The sequence below is a fragment of the Arctopsyche grandis genome, chromosome 8 (genome assembly GCF_051622035.1).
Source record: "Arctopsyche grandis isolate Sample6627 chromosome 8, ASM5162203v2, whole genome shotgun sequence".
In the NCBI taxonomy this organism is placed as follows: domain Eukaryota; kingdom Metazoa; phylum Arthropoda; class Insecta; order Trichoptera; family Hydropsychidae; genus Arctopsyche; species Arctopsyche grandis.
Genome location: NC_135362.1, coordinates 27,108,211 through 27,123,561, shown reverse-complemented (window position 1 = coordinate 27,123,561; position 15,351 = coordinate 27,108,211). Strand labels below are relative to the sequence as shown.

General features: G+C 31.2%; 2 protein-coding genes across 2 annotated transcripts; one reads left to right on the top strand and one right to left on the bottom strand.

Moving 5' to 3' along the window:
- Window positions 1-6,824: 6,824 nt before the first annotated feature.
- On the bottom strand, window positions 6,825-9,278 carry LOC143915918 (telomerase reverse transcriptase-like). The gene is made up of 2 exons (XM_077436738.1): window positions 9,195-9,278; window positions 6,825-9,092 (listed from the first exon to the last, which is right to left on the bottom strand). The coding sequence occupies exon 2, from the start codon at window positions 9,042-9,044 to the stop codon at window positions 6,825-6,827; it is 2,220 nt and encodes a 739-aa protein (XP_077292864.1). The 5' UTR covers window positions 9,045-9,092; window positions 9,195-9,278.
- Window positions 9,279-9,638: 360 nt separating this feature from the next.
- On the top strand, window positions 9,639-15,128 carry LOC143915517 (uncharacterized). The gene is made up of 2 exons (XM_077436212.1): window positions 9,639-9,705; window positions 11,616-15,128. Exon 2 carries the CDS (start codon window positions 11,638-11,640, stop codon window positions 12,907-12,909), a length of 1,272 nt encoding a protein of 423 aa, XP_077292338.1. The 5' UTR covers window positions 9,639-9,705; window positions 11,616-11,637; the 3' UTR covers window positions 12,910-15,128.
- The last annotated feature ends 223 nt before the right edge of the window (window positions 15,129-15,351 follow it).

Here is a 15,351-nt window from a genome sequence, read left to right as displayed (position 1 = left end):
TATAAATAAAGTTAAATGAATAAATAGTAAAACTTTTGAAGGTTTCAGCTCAATTCGATTGTGATAGTTGAGCCGATAGAGCATTAGATAGACTGAAATGATTAGAGATCAAATCTTAAATAGTCAAAAGCATATCGTTCAATCCTCATTGGATGTGAATGCCAATTATAATGAAAATAAGGATGGCCTCGTACGTGCATAAAATAATTTTTTAATATTACAATATAATTAAAAATGTCTTATTTGTGGTTGTATACTTTCAGACCACACATTGTATGGATAATTTCACCGAATATTGTATTTGTGTACAGAATATACGAGTATTTAATCACTCTGCATATGGAAGAGTGTTATTCGTATATTTTTTTATTTATTTATATGAATTATTATTATTAATATTAAATGTTCTATTATTATAATATTATAAATGCCAACATTAAGTTATACTCTCGTTGAAAATATTATTAATGTACATACGTATTTGATATACATATGTATGTATTTATTTAAATTTCACACGTCGTATTGTTGTAATGTGTACGAAACCCTATGAAAACTTTTCTATTGCAATATTTGGTAGGTTTTTTTAGCATGATTATCCCTTTTTTGCTTTGTTTATAAATGATTTCGATTTCTCATCAAAAAAAAAAAAATAATCGCCCATTGAAGTACCTCCCTAAAGATAAAATGATTATGATAGTTAGAAAGTAGGTGTCTCAATAGTTCCCTTTTCATAGTTAGTGCCATATTTTTCTATGTATGATTTTATTAATCCTATTTAGCTTTACCAAAAAAATAAAAATAAATAAGCGAAAAGACTAAGTAATGCATAGTTTTTGTAATTAATTAAAATTAAAACTTCTCAAACTGTGTTTTAAGAAAACAGGTACATACATTCAGTCTTAGATATACATTATTTTTCTACATATAAATAATAGAATGTTTAATTACAACAAAAATGTTTCATCCGTGATGCAATGTAAATGTACATACACACACACACACACACACTTTTTTTTTTCAATATTCAATTTCGTGTATAAAATTGGTATAACGCTTAGTCTTCCCATTTTCTGCACATATTGTACAAATAATATTAAGCTATTTTGACTGTCATTGTAATCGTCTATACATATGTACGTATGTATGTAATAAAATAATAATATAATTGATAATGAACTACTCCATTGAATAACGGTACAAATAAATGTTTAATTATATAGAGAAATGTGATATCAAATAAGCCTTGAAAATGATTCGTGTTTTTTTTTTCTCAATTCTCAAACAGTATCTGAACATATCACTAATTTTTGTTTATTACATTGGATATTTTTCAACGACTCCGCCCCGGAATATATAAAAATAATAAATAACACTTTCTACATTAAGACTGTACGTATTAGATAGATTTGATATCAATTCAAGGTACCATCGGTGTTTATTGTAATCACTATGAGTTCTCACTTATGAGCTTTTTTTGTTATATTTATACTGTTTTTTTCAATCTGTATACAATATTCTTGCTAAATTTTGTATATATGTAATATGTGTGAACAGCTGACTATTTTATATTTTGTGATATACAATTTCGAACGTATTTGATAGACTGAACACCATGTTTTATTAAAATTGTATATAATATTAATATTGATAGACATCTTTTTATGAATATATATATATATATATATATATATATATATATATATATATATATATATATATATATATATATATATAATATACATATATATTGATACCAACTGTATTCATACTGTAATTAAAACAACAAAAAAATCTTCTCATTTTGCCAAACAGGTGTATTTGTGTAATCGTAGTACATTTAGGAAGATATGTACTAATTTATAAGTATTTATACCAAGAATTGTTGAAAGAAAAAAGTTCACAAGATACATACGTATATATTTTATTAAACTGTATAAACTTTGGGAAGATATTTTATACTTTTTATAAATTTTAAGTTTCGGGATCAATTTTATCCGCAAAACGTTGAGTTGTAGAAGAGTGAAAAAAATAAAATAGAAGATTTTGATATGATTTTTATATATTGAATAATAAAAAAGAAATATTTTTTCATTGTGCCATATAATAGTTAGAGTAGAAGATTGAATATTTTATTCTTACAATTTTAATACTTTTCTATTGAAACGCATGAAAAAAATAATAATAAAGAAATAAACCAATAATAACTCACGATTTACATATTTTTAAATTTACTATTGAATTGAATCAAAATAATAATCATTCTAATTTTTATTAATAATAATTAATATGCATAATTATCTTAAAATCGTTTTTGCAATTTGAAATTTACCAAAGATTCGTGTAAATAACGTTAATTGTGAATGTTGTGAGCGTGTTTATTAATTCCATTTTAAATGAAGCTAATTTTCCATTTTATTTTTATGGTTACTATCGGTAATGATAAATTATATATGTATGTATATTTACTAGTTATATATTATATAACAATATGTTAGGATACACACTAGAGAGATTTGTCAGTGGACAATTGCATATTTACATCGTAAGGTCATTTTTAACCACTTCATCGCCGTAAGCGCACCGGTGCGCGCTCCTTCCTATTCAAGGCTATGACTCGAAATTAATTTCGTTTTCTTCACAGTGACATCTACAAATATCCTGTGATACTAATGAAATTGAAAAAAGTCAATATTTTCCGTTAGTTTGTGATATATTCAAGAGCGATGCGGTGCAAACGATCGACAAGCGCCAGACAGACTGAACCACAGATTAACTGTACATGTACCTTATGCGTGCACACTGCTCGCACTTACACTAAGCGTAATCTACCCGAAGTCCCGTCATACCTACCCTGTATACGTTCTGTGCTTCTGATACTTTAGTTCCGAATTTTGCCTTATTAAACTCGCCAGAAAGATCCAACTCAATTTTAATAATTGCATCTGTGCACATCCAAAGGTTACTCGTCATCTGATGTGCAATTTATCATTCGTGAAGTCGAGAATTGCGTTTAAAGCAGCCATCCAGTTATTCTGTGGTTCATTCTGTCTGGCTCTTGTCGATCGTTTGCACCAAAACCATTCAAGAGGTAGTGTCGAGGGTTGGCACTAAACACATATAATAAGACAATCGAATCGGTTTCTATAGATACAAATGCGTTAAGTGGTTAGAAAAATATTATGCTTATTATGTCTGGTCCATGATTTAATAATGTTTTGAGTCCTTGAAAGACAGCGACCATTACAAATAGGATCTTCTTCTTCTAATGCCGAATCCATATTCAGACATAGGCGACTACCATGGGCATACATCGTTTATAGCCCGTGCGAATTCTTCCCTATCATGGGCAAGCCGAAATAACTTTTCGAGACCGAGTCCCATCCATGACCTGATCAGTTCCGGAGCCAAGAGAGCTTCTTTCTCCCGAGCCACCGTTTGCCTTCTATTTTCCCTTCTATGATTGTTTGTAGAAGGCGATATTTGGGGCCGCTTCACCGTGTCAAGAAGCTCTCTCTTTTTATGAAGAATCTGAAGGACTGTTTCGTTTCCTATGTACATGCTCCTTCCACGAGATCTTTAGCATCCTCCGATAACACCACATTTCAAAGGACTCTATCCTGTTCATGGATGCCACTAACAGCGTCCACGTTTCGCATCTGTACAGCAACACCGACCAAACATAGGAGTGCAGGACTCTTAAGCGCAATTTCATAGACAACCTTCGACAACACAAAACATTTTTCATGCTGCCGAAGGCATTTCTTGCTATTTCGATCCTTCTTCTTATCACCATTTCGGAACTGACGTCCGTATTGATCATTGCCCCGAGGTATTTGTATTGTTCGATCTGTTCAATCATTTGTTATTGTTATTGATAGTAAATAGGATCACCCGATTGATTTCATTGTGTTGTGAATAGAAGCTGTATCTATGTATTGGCAGACAAGTTGTTCCTCGCTAAGACATGTCTGCAGACGAATCTCTGTCAGTGTTCAATTTTATACATATAAATAAAAGACAAACCGATAGTTACTATTAAATGTATAACTAAGCATAATAATGTATAATAAGACTATTATTCTATTGGATGTTCCATTCGTATTTCGCTTATGATTGTCGGTGTGACGCGCGTACACAATTTAATAATAAATATATAATATATGTAAATAATTATATTATATACTAAAAAAATGGTTAACTCAAAAGCAATTTGAATAAATGTACAAATTGTGTTGTCCTTTTACAAATTTTCTTCTACGTATATATATGTATATGTATGTATATTTTATTTTGTTTTTTTTTTTGTAAATAAATTACGTTGTAAAAGTGCTAAAATTGAATTAAGTTTTGTTGTAGATTTTATATTATGTAGCATAAATCAAATCCTGTGAATGTATAGTATTATTAATCGCTCTCAGCTTATTATTGAATTGTTAAATTTGTTCGCATTCTACAGCAAAATAAAATGTGTTGTTGTTTTTTATATTTATTATCGGTTATTGTAAGAAAATTATTTATGCAGTTTATTGTAAAAATAAAATAAAAAATAAAACATTAGTGGTCGTGATAATTTTACCAATCGATGCGATCGACGGTGGTTAGATTTTTTTCCCTCTGAATGTTAAGGATAATATATATATAGCTATTATAAAATGAATAAAAACAATTCGAAATATGTAATACAATATATATATATATATATATATATATATATATATATATATATATATATATATATATATATGAATTTTTTTTGTTTTGTTTTCTGCAATCGTAAGCTTTAAGTGATCGTACAGTTTAAAATATTGTAGGATCATTAAATTCATATGTTATCGTATTATTTTTTTTCATATAAACCTATACATAAAATCATATAAACATATAAATAAAATAATGACTTGTTAAAAAGAAATTGCAAGTTTCATTTTTTCAATCTGCAAATTACAATATTTATGTACGAGAAAATTCTGAATAATTTCAAAAATGCTTCAAGATTTTATCATGTATTAAAAATTATTCACTATCATTGTCTTTTATTATTACCAATATATAAAAAAAAACTCACATCCTTAGTTATAATCCTACGCAATTGAATTGTCTGAATGTAATAAAAAATTATTATTGTGAATAAAAATACCAATATTTTTTTTTTACTATCGCCATCTATGTATAAAATTAATGACTACCAACTGTCACCGAGATTAAAAATCTTCGGACCTGAAATGCTTCTTATACGATATTTTATCTCTATTGTAATGGCGGAAGCTCCATTTACTTATATTGATGACCAAAATTAGCAATATGGCAAAGTATGAAAACGATCGGATAAGAGGTAAACTTTTTCCTGAATTGTAATCGTAAGTGAAACGTAAAGGAGGTATGTAAAAATGGTAATTTTTCAAAATTTGATTAACTCTCTTTCTACTATTAGTTAGCTTTTATTTTGTAATATTTTGCCCGTTGAAATTTCAATGAGTGATTTTGGAAATGAAGTGTATTTAAGCTAAAACCTGCTTTACTGCCAAAAAAATGGATTATTATTTTGAAAAGTTACTAATGTGTTCTGATTAATCCTTTGAATGCTGACCAACGCCGATCGGCGTTTTTCCAACAAGTCTATGGGCCTGAAAAACGCCGATAGGCGTTGTATTTTGAGCATGTACAAAGTAAACAAGATTACTACCCGCTAGCCTTTCCAGGTAGCATTGAAAAAAAATGCGTTGAACATGGGTCGAGTAATCCGTGTCAATGTTTATAAAGACTGGTTTACACCGGAATTTCTGAATTTATAACCATAGCAGAATTTCCCGATAGAAATCTCTAGCTGCTGAGTATTTTAGATTGTGGCTTGGCATTTAGATTGTGAGCATTACATTTTAAGAACAATGAAGATGGAACTAGTTTTTGAAAAATACATACATTCATTAATAGACTTCTTTTGTTTATTTTATATTGTTGCAAGATATATTAGACAGTCTAAACACACCTTTACAAACTCGAAATCCTGTGTGACCAGTGACCGGTTCACATTTGACTAGTAATCACCGAACCTAAGGGAGATAGGAGAATGAAATCAGAAAAATGTATGGAATGAGATGGGTGGAAGTTGCTCAAAACAGAGACGAATGGAACCATGTTGGAGAGGTCTTCATCCAGTAGTGGATGGCGAATGGCTGTGAATGATGATTCTTAAATAAGAATAAAATTAAAATAATAAAAATTTTTATTCTTTTATATAAATATTTTAAGAAATATTATCAAAGATTCATTATATATACAGTATTAGTTTTACATATAAAATTCAAATGGTAAATAGCTACAACGGCCAACAACCGAAGCGTTTCTTTTTTACAAACCTCCTTAACGTTTCACTTACGATTACAATTCAGGAAAAGATTTGCCTCTTATCCGATCGTTTTCATACTTTGCCATATTGCTCATTTTGGTTATCAATATAAGTAAATGGATCTTCCGCCATTACGATAGAGATGAAATATTGTTTAAGACGCGTTTGAAGTTTGGAAATTTTTAATCTGGGTGACCTCTATGTAGTCTTAAGTTTTATACATAGATGGCGGTAGTAAAATAAAATTATTGGTATTTTTATTCAAAATAATAATTTATATATCTTAATATTATATACAAAACTAAAAAACGTAAAGGAGGTTTGTAAAAAGAAGTTTGTTTTTAAAAAACTTTTTTTTACACACATTTCATAAATTTTAATAATTGACATCCACAACCTTATTATTATATTTCATGATTTTCCTATACACATATATTGAACAAAAAATTCATAAAATTATTCAAAAGTTATTAAATCATCTTATATACGGCTCAAACTCATCGGGAGTACTAGTATGTAGCAAAACATTTTTTTTTATATCGTATTTACGACAAATTTCTCTAACAGCCATACGATTTGGAACACCATGCCTGTCGACGCTTCCGTAATGAGGCTTCCACGTCCCTTCCATACAATTACACTTCTTAAGAGCCGACCTAACAAAAGGCATCAACTTCATGCAAACATTTGACTTGGAAGCGAACAAACTCAAAGCCTTATAAGCGACATATCTGAAATGATTGATGCAATATGGAAATTCACCGTGCGGAACACTCTCAATGACGATTTTCACGATGAAATCGCACATCCGCACGGCCACCTTTCTTTTATATACCTTAAACAAAGTCTCCGCATCCAAGTTGTCATTGTCGCAGCAGATCATCGGTATAATCGTGCAGAATTTATTCGCCGATATGCACAAGGATATGAAAACATTCTTCAAAACATTCTCAATGGAATTGATTCGAAGACTTAGAAGCAACGGCGACAACGGAACTGTGGTTTGAGTTATACGTTTCTCTAGAAACGACAACGGTTGCGAGATAGCTTGATTGAACGCAATCCTATACTTCAACTGGCCGCTATAAACGGTTTCGTCTCTCGACACTTCTAAATTGCACGTATTGATTACGTATCCGAAAAATGTTATCCGGTCGACGCATACTCCCAAGTCATGTTCAAAGTTTATTTTGGTCTTACTCGGATTGATTTTGACCCTTTCGGACATATGTTTTATGAAGTCACGGGCTTTATCGACGCTGTCCGTTACAAAGAGATAATCATCTACCAGCCGTACGAGTAATTTTATTTCATCGTCAGACTCGGAGAAGAATTTTGATAAGTGTCGCTGGTCCATTTCTTTGTAGAATATCTCGCATAGTATCGGTGAATACTTCATGCCTTGTACGAGGCCTCGTTTCCACTCGTACACGCATGACCCTCGTCTAACTAACACAGGTCGGTTCAGCTCGTCTAATAGTCGTTGGTATTCTTTAGCGATCGTTTTCTTCCTTGTGGGATTCTTTTCGATGCTTTGAAAGTTTGTATGAAGCTTTGAAAGGATAGTTTGCAGTACGTCGATATCGACCGAGCCGAAGGCGTCTAAAATATCAGCTTTTACAAAATACAACTTCGGCTTACCCAACATCGCCCATTTGGTAAAAAAGGATGTATATTTATCAATCATATTCAATGGATTTCTTGGATTGATGGTTTGAAACAGGTATCGGCGAATTTTTTCATTGCTTTTCTCCAATTGGGTCTTCTTTTTGTACCGGATTATAACCCTCACAGTCGAATTGGATTTCAACATTAGACGCATTACGGGCAATGATTTCATGGTGGATTTTATTTTAGTTCTCTCCGACAGAGGTATTCTTCTCTTCGATCGACTGCCAATGCTGAAAATATCAGACTTTACAAGATCACCTCTGGCGGAGAGCTGCAATAGAAAAGTATCACTCAGCTTTTGCCAATCTGATCTGTAATAGTAGTACAATTTTCTAGTTTCGTGGGATAATTGTGAAGTCGTAACATAAAAAGTAACAGCAATGACGGAACAAACAATATTCCTAATTAAAAACACTACAAATTTCAACAATATTAATATTTTATAACCGATACTCAAGTTCGGTACTGAATTCAACCATAAGACAGTATCAATGTTCCATTTATTCAAAATTTGCTCAACGGTAATGTGTTGTCCGGACATTCCATTTAAGATAAATCTCACAGTATTATAAAATACTTTTTGATTTTTTCTACATCCATAAACTTCACTGGGAACTATGGATTCAAGTATACGGATAACGCAATCTATTACTTTGCTCAATTCAGCATACGAGCAATTTGAAGGTTTTACATTCAGGAAGAATTTCTTGAAATCATCTTTAGAGTGCTTTAAAAAATTTAGCTTGATTTTTGTGAGTATCTTCCAAGCGTGTGGTCGAATGATATCGGCAAGTGTTAAATAGTCAATTTCGTATGAGCTTGCTGTTCCGAGTAAAACCTTTATCATATCAAAGGAAGTTGAGCTTTTCCTGCATAATACGTTTGATTTGTCGTTAGATATGGTACGATAGTATAACTTATTGCAGTAATGATCTGTGAAACAGAATGTTGCAATATTTTTAAATAGATCTTGATTTTGAAGATTGTTCATGTTCAAAATGTGTGTGAACTTTCCTTCGGTCATAGTTGAATTCTATGAAATTATTTCATACACTTGATAATGTATTAATTTCTAAAACCAAAACATTTCTATTATTATACAATTCAATTAATATAACATACAAAATGAACTTTTAAAATTGTATAAAATAAATAATTAATATTATTTACATACCCAAGTGAAGAGCAAATAAAAATTCCAAACGACTCTCAAGAAAGCACTAAAACTTTGCAAGTTTAAACTTGCACTTGGGGGATGGGGTAGATTGTGTTGAGCCACATAAGCAAGGCATAATGACACTTGCCTCTTCTGTAATAAGTGTGACATTCGCGTGCGCTTTGAAAGATTGGCGACAGCTCATGTTTGAACATTCGAATCGCGTAACCCAAACAACTCTATTAATGGCCATGCGATGATATTATGTATTTATTTCAAAAATCATTTTTATGAAATAAATTGATTATATATGATTTCAAATATATATAAAATGAAATATATGTATATAGATTATAAAGAATATTGATGCTAATCAATGGGAGATTTTGCAGTCAAAATAGAAATAATAAAATAAAAGGTTATCTGTCAACTTGACCTTCGTTGAATAAAAGAGATAGCAAAGTGCAAAATTGTTAGTCGATTACAGCATAGCACGGAGGCTATATGCTAACATATTATATACATATAGGTGAGAGTAAATTTATGTATTTTTTGTTGTTGTGAATGCATATTGTACAATTTACACTTTTAAAATAAAAACAAATAATTATGTACATATTGTAAATAATTTTCAAACGTTATTTATAAAATATAAAGCCATTTTATTGGATTAAAATGACGAATAAACGCCAATTGATTTGAAATTAATATACCTATTGTTCTATCAGTTAATTGTGAATATGGGCAGAATTAAAAGCATAGATAAAAGGTATTCAGTTATAGTCAGGGTTCTAATTTTTAACCTTAAAATCTAAGTGACCAATTAACTTAACGATTATAATGTACTAGTGTTGTGCTCGTTGATTTCAACGGGTGACTTCGGAAAGGAATTGATACATGAATGAAAATAAAGTTATATATAATATATAAATATAGTGTAAGGTAATTTATAGGCGCGCACGCGTATTAATGCGCCGTTCACCCGTTCGAAATGATGAATGAATGTGTGTGTGTGTGTGTTACCCGTCGCTCGGCCTGACGTCGCACATGCCTGTCGGCGCTTGGGCTAACGTCACATGACGCTCCACCCCCCCCCCCACTACCCCACTACCACGCTTCCCCACGTCTCCTCGACCACTTGACTCTGATTGGCTGTGTGTTGACGGTCTGGCACAAACACACATACCCAAACACATCACGTCCGTCTTTATATACATTGTTGTGGCGGCTCGCTATATGACATGGTCGAGTTCGGTCACTTTCCTGCGAATGGAGACAACTCGACCGCGTTCAGTCATTACTATCACTTCGTCTTTGGCCGTCATAATAAACACACGTGCATTAACAAGGCAGTCGTCTCATTCGTTCCATTCCCTAAAATATGTATTATTATTATATTATTATTCCTTACATATAAAACTTGAAAAATTTGACACATTGTAAAATGCCTTTATTTGGCATATAATAAACATATGTACATACTTATATACGTATGTTTATGTATTTATATTGTACAATAATAATATGCAATCATGCCGATAATGTGAGGTTATCTATATATGTATATATAGTTTTTTATGATTTATATTTACATATATTTGTATGTGTGTGTGTATGTTTAGAAAGTACGAGAATTTGAAGAAAATAATGATATATGGATTTTTGATAAAAACCAAAAATAAATATGTAGTTTTAATGTAATCAGAAATGAATAGTTTATGTAATAATTAAATCCATATTGTGCGCTTATAAAATATAATCAATTCCAAGAGCATAATAATAGAAATAGTTGTAGTATTTATTTTTATCTATGTAGATACAATTTATTTATGTACATAGATAGAAATAATCAGGGCTTCTTTTGAATAAAGAAGGTGCCGGAACGCACGTCTTGTTCTTGCACTTTCGAATCCATCCATATTTTATTCTCTTCATGACACCATATTTTATTATTTTGAAGAATTATATAAATTGTGATTATATAAACAATATTCTTGCGAAAATAAGTACGCACGAATATTGTTTCGTCTAATTGCTTTGGAAACATTAAAAATACTGTGAAAAATGGTGCCGGAACGCCGTTCCACCGCGTTCTTAGGGAAAAAAGCCCTGGAAATAATGATCTAATTTTGATTACATTATATTGTATGCATGTCGTACATGTGTCAAATGTAATCATCCTTGATAATAAATGTATGTATGTAGTATTTGATTTTTAAATGCTTTTTATTATTACGAAATTATGTTCACAATACATCTTATATCTATTTTAATAGCTACTGATCTACTGATCATTTTCTATTTTATGATTCAATTGAATTTGGTTAGTAATCATAGTATTAAATTATATAATAAAAACCTATTTACAATATGTATGTAGTATAATTACTTACATATGTACTGAAAATATACTTATTTGCTTTATTTTATTGATTGCAGATATACATAATTAACTCAAGAAATGCAGAAGCCTCAACTTTTTTTTAATATTCCACTATTGCTATTCCTGATGAACTGTTTATTTTCTCGAACATTTATGGTTGAAGCACACAAAAACTGCTTTGACAATGAACGGCACTCATGTAAAAAAAATCGTTTCCCTATTGAAGACAATTATTTTGCGTGCAACATTGTACATACATTATCAATAAAGCCGACGAAGATGGCATACATTGATGGAAATCTTTTGGTTAAAGAAGATGACAAGGTTTACAAAATTAACGCAAATTCGACACACGAACCATATGACAATGTGCGATTTCCACCAGAAGCCATTCAACATAAAAGTACCACGTATGGAAGTGCCAAAGGAAAAGCATACATGAATGTGCACATACCAGATGAATTACCACAAGTCTTTTATATTACGACGGATGGTAGCGACGGTTATGACGAGGTATCTTTGAATAGAAAGACTGAAAAACTATACATAGTTAAAACTATCAGGAATTCCGATGGTCGAGTGCAAAAGGGCAGTTTATACGTAGTGGACATCAACAAATTAAGGATCGTCAACAGCAGTGTTTTTGCTGATAAAGTTGAAGTTCCTGCAATCATCACGACAGCAACTATTCCCCTCGATTCGAATGACCTCATTTTTTCCGTTGTGAATGGTGAAGGGGCTAAGATAGTTTCGTTCAAGGAGCACAAAAGTGATCCTTGTGACACTGTGTCGAAAGACTACGCTGGAAAATTGGGCAAATTCTCAACCGATGAGCAAACGAGATCGTTGGTGACAATCATCAGAGAGAACGAAATGAAACTAATCGATTTTTTCGAACAAGTGAGAAATTCGACAGCTGGTAATTTGAGAAGATCTGAAGGTGGAAAAAATTTACCAGGGGTGGAGATCGAGAATCAGAGACTCAAGAGAGAATTAGATGTTGCCGTTAAAAAATTTGATAATTTGAGGTCAAAATTGATACCGCTAAGTATATCTAATAATAATAAACAAAGCAAACGCAGAATGAGACCAGAAAATAGTCATAAGATTTTAAATAGTCAGTTGCCGGAATATAGTTCGACTCCTTCCAGTATATATATCAATACACATCCAAGGTCAACTCCAAGGACAATTTCGATGACAACTCCAGTTCCAAATGGCATCACGGAAAATGTTCAAAATTCGCTGACGGAAAAGGATGAAGAGTTAAAATCATGTAATAGTATGTTAGAAGAAAAAACGTCTATGCTACGTACAATATTAGAATCTTTCGAAGATAAGAGTGAGTGATTTCTTTCTTCAAAAATATGTACTGTCAGTTCAATATATGGAACATGTTATTTTAAAACTAAACTTTGAAATAAATTACTATACTACTACCAAATACTTAAGTTCTCACCAAGTGACAATTTGATAACACTACAACATAAATAGTTTTAAATTGAGCCCCTCTATAACGAAATATGATAACATCTCATATTTTATTTTATTGTTACAATCAATATACACTCGTCATTACAGATCGCTCCAATGCGACGATTGTACGATAACGGTCAGAAATACAATAATACATATACAATCAGAATACATAGCATATAGCAATTAATCAGTACAGAAATAATAATCATAGAGACATCTATGGATTATTTTTAGATTTTTGTGTACAATTATTATTACAATTTTTATACATATAATAAACACGAAATTATAGAGATGTCTATAGAGATATCTATAGATTTCAGATTACTGTGCATAATTTTTAAAAATTATACACACAGATTTTGTGACAACAGGAAATGATCTAATACCAATTTTCAGGAACCATTTCAACAATGATTAGATAAAATTGGCAAACTCTGATAGAGAAACGATCAATTTGGAGTCACAAAACCCCCAAACCTAACCAGCAGTTTGACGAGGACAGATTGTGACACAGAATATGTGTATATACATAATTTTAAATTCATCTCATATAGATATGAGTAATTGTAAATATATATGTAAGTTCAATTCTGTATCCTTTTATTAGTGAAATAGAAAATAGACGCAGGATGAAACTTAAAAATTCTCTCATAATCTAATGTTTGTTAATTCCTGTGTACAAATTCTTTGGTTCCCGGAAAAATGCACTAAATTGCACTGAATAGTGGCGCAGTTTCGAGAAGTCCTAATTTTCAAAGGCACTCAATAAGAATTTACGCAATAGAATTCCACAAAAAAAGCTAAGCACCCTCGGATAACATACAAATAACCCTTGACGCTTTTTTGAGGAATTCTATTGCGTTTGTTCTCCTTGAGTATCTTTGACAGTTTGGATGTCTCGAGAGTGCAACTATCTCGAGTGCATTTTTCCGATCACCAAATTCTTTATAGTGATATTAAGTAATTAAAAAAAATCTTACAGCTGAAGTAGAACTTTTGCCTTACTGAAAATCCAAAATGTGTTAGTCTCCCGGCTCCCCACAGTAGCATGCATATTTTTTTTTATTTTTTTATTTTTTTACATATATACCAGGAAGGCCTTACAGGTAAATCCCAATGCGCCTTCCTGGCCAATTACAAATACAAATGCAGCATTTTTATTATAAGTCGTTGAATTGCGAGACACTGAAAAAACTCGCAAATTAACGAGACATCTATGAATTGTACATAAATTTTTATTGTACATCAATCAAATTTCAAATAGTGGTGACATAGTAGGTAGGAAGGATTTTTAGCCAATTTTTTTTCCGGGAACCGTTTCAACAATGAAATCAGAGAAAATTGGCAAACTCTGATAGGAAACGATCAACCTGGAGTCACAAATCCAGGTCTGACCAACAGCATACTCTGAAAAATTCATTTTCATTCAGGGATTGAACCCGGCACCTTCTTGACGGTAAGCAGAAGCTTAACGTCCGAGCTATGCTGCTGGCATAATTAGATGTGTGCGTAATTATTGAATTTTGTTTTAGACACTTCTTATATTCCCCAAACACAGATAGGTTGGTTACATTCAATATTTATTATATTTTACAACGAAATTATTTCAGTTTTTCAATACAGTTTTGTTGTTAAATACATACATGTCATAAAGAGATGTTCTAAACAATTAATGAATAATCTTAAATGAATAAAACCAACCTTGAAAATGTAACTGGTTATGATTTCACTGAAACGTCACTGAAAATATATTTTCACTGTGTCATATATAATATATACTCGACGACGAAATACACCGAAAAAATTGGGAAAAGATTCACTAAATTACTACTAAGCACTACTATGTATACTACTACTAAATATGTACATGCATAGTAAGTTCTCACTTGGGTTCTAATTTGATAGCATCACAATATGAATAATTTTGAATTGAACCCCTATGGGGAAGTACAAATATGTATGTTCAATTGTGTATCATTTTAAAAGTGAAATAGAAAATATATGTGTGGAGAAACTTATAAATACTAGCATAGCTCAATGTATGTCATTTTTCTAATTCCTGTGTATAAATAAAGCAGTAATTTTTCAAATAAATTTTTATTATTTATAATTTTAAACTTCCATAGAAACGGATTATTGAAACAATGGAATAAATCGAATGAAAACTAATTTACAAAAATTATTATTATCCCTAAACATTCAGAAATAGTATTTTAATTGCTTGTGCCCTTATATTTTAAACCCACGACGAATGAACATCTACATACATCCCTCAAGTCCCTTTGCCTACAGAGCTTGATGATTTGAGTG

Coding starts and splice junctions, on each gene's coding strand:
- LOC143915517 (XM_077436212.1), top strand. CDS start 11,638: ATGCAGAAGCCTCAACTTTTTTTTAATATTCCACTATTGCTATTCCTG.
- LOC143915918 (XM_077436738.1), bottom strand. CDS start 9,044: ATGACCGAAGGAAAGTTCACACACATTTTGAACATGAACAATCTTCAA.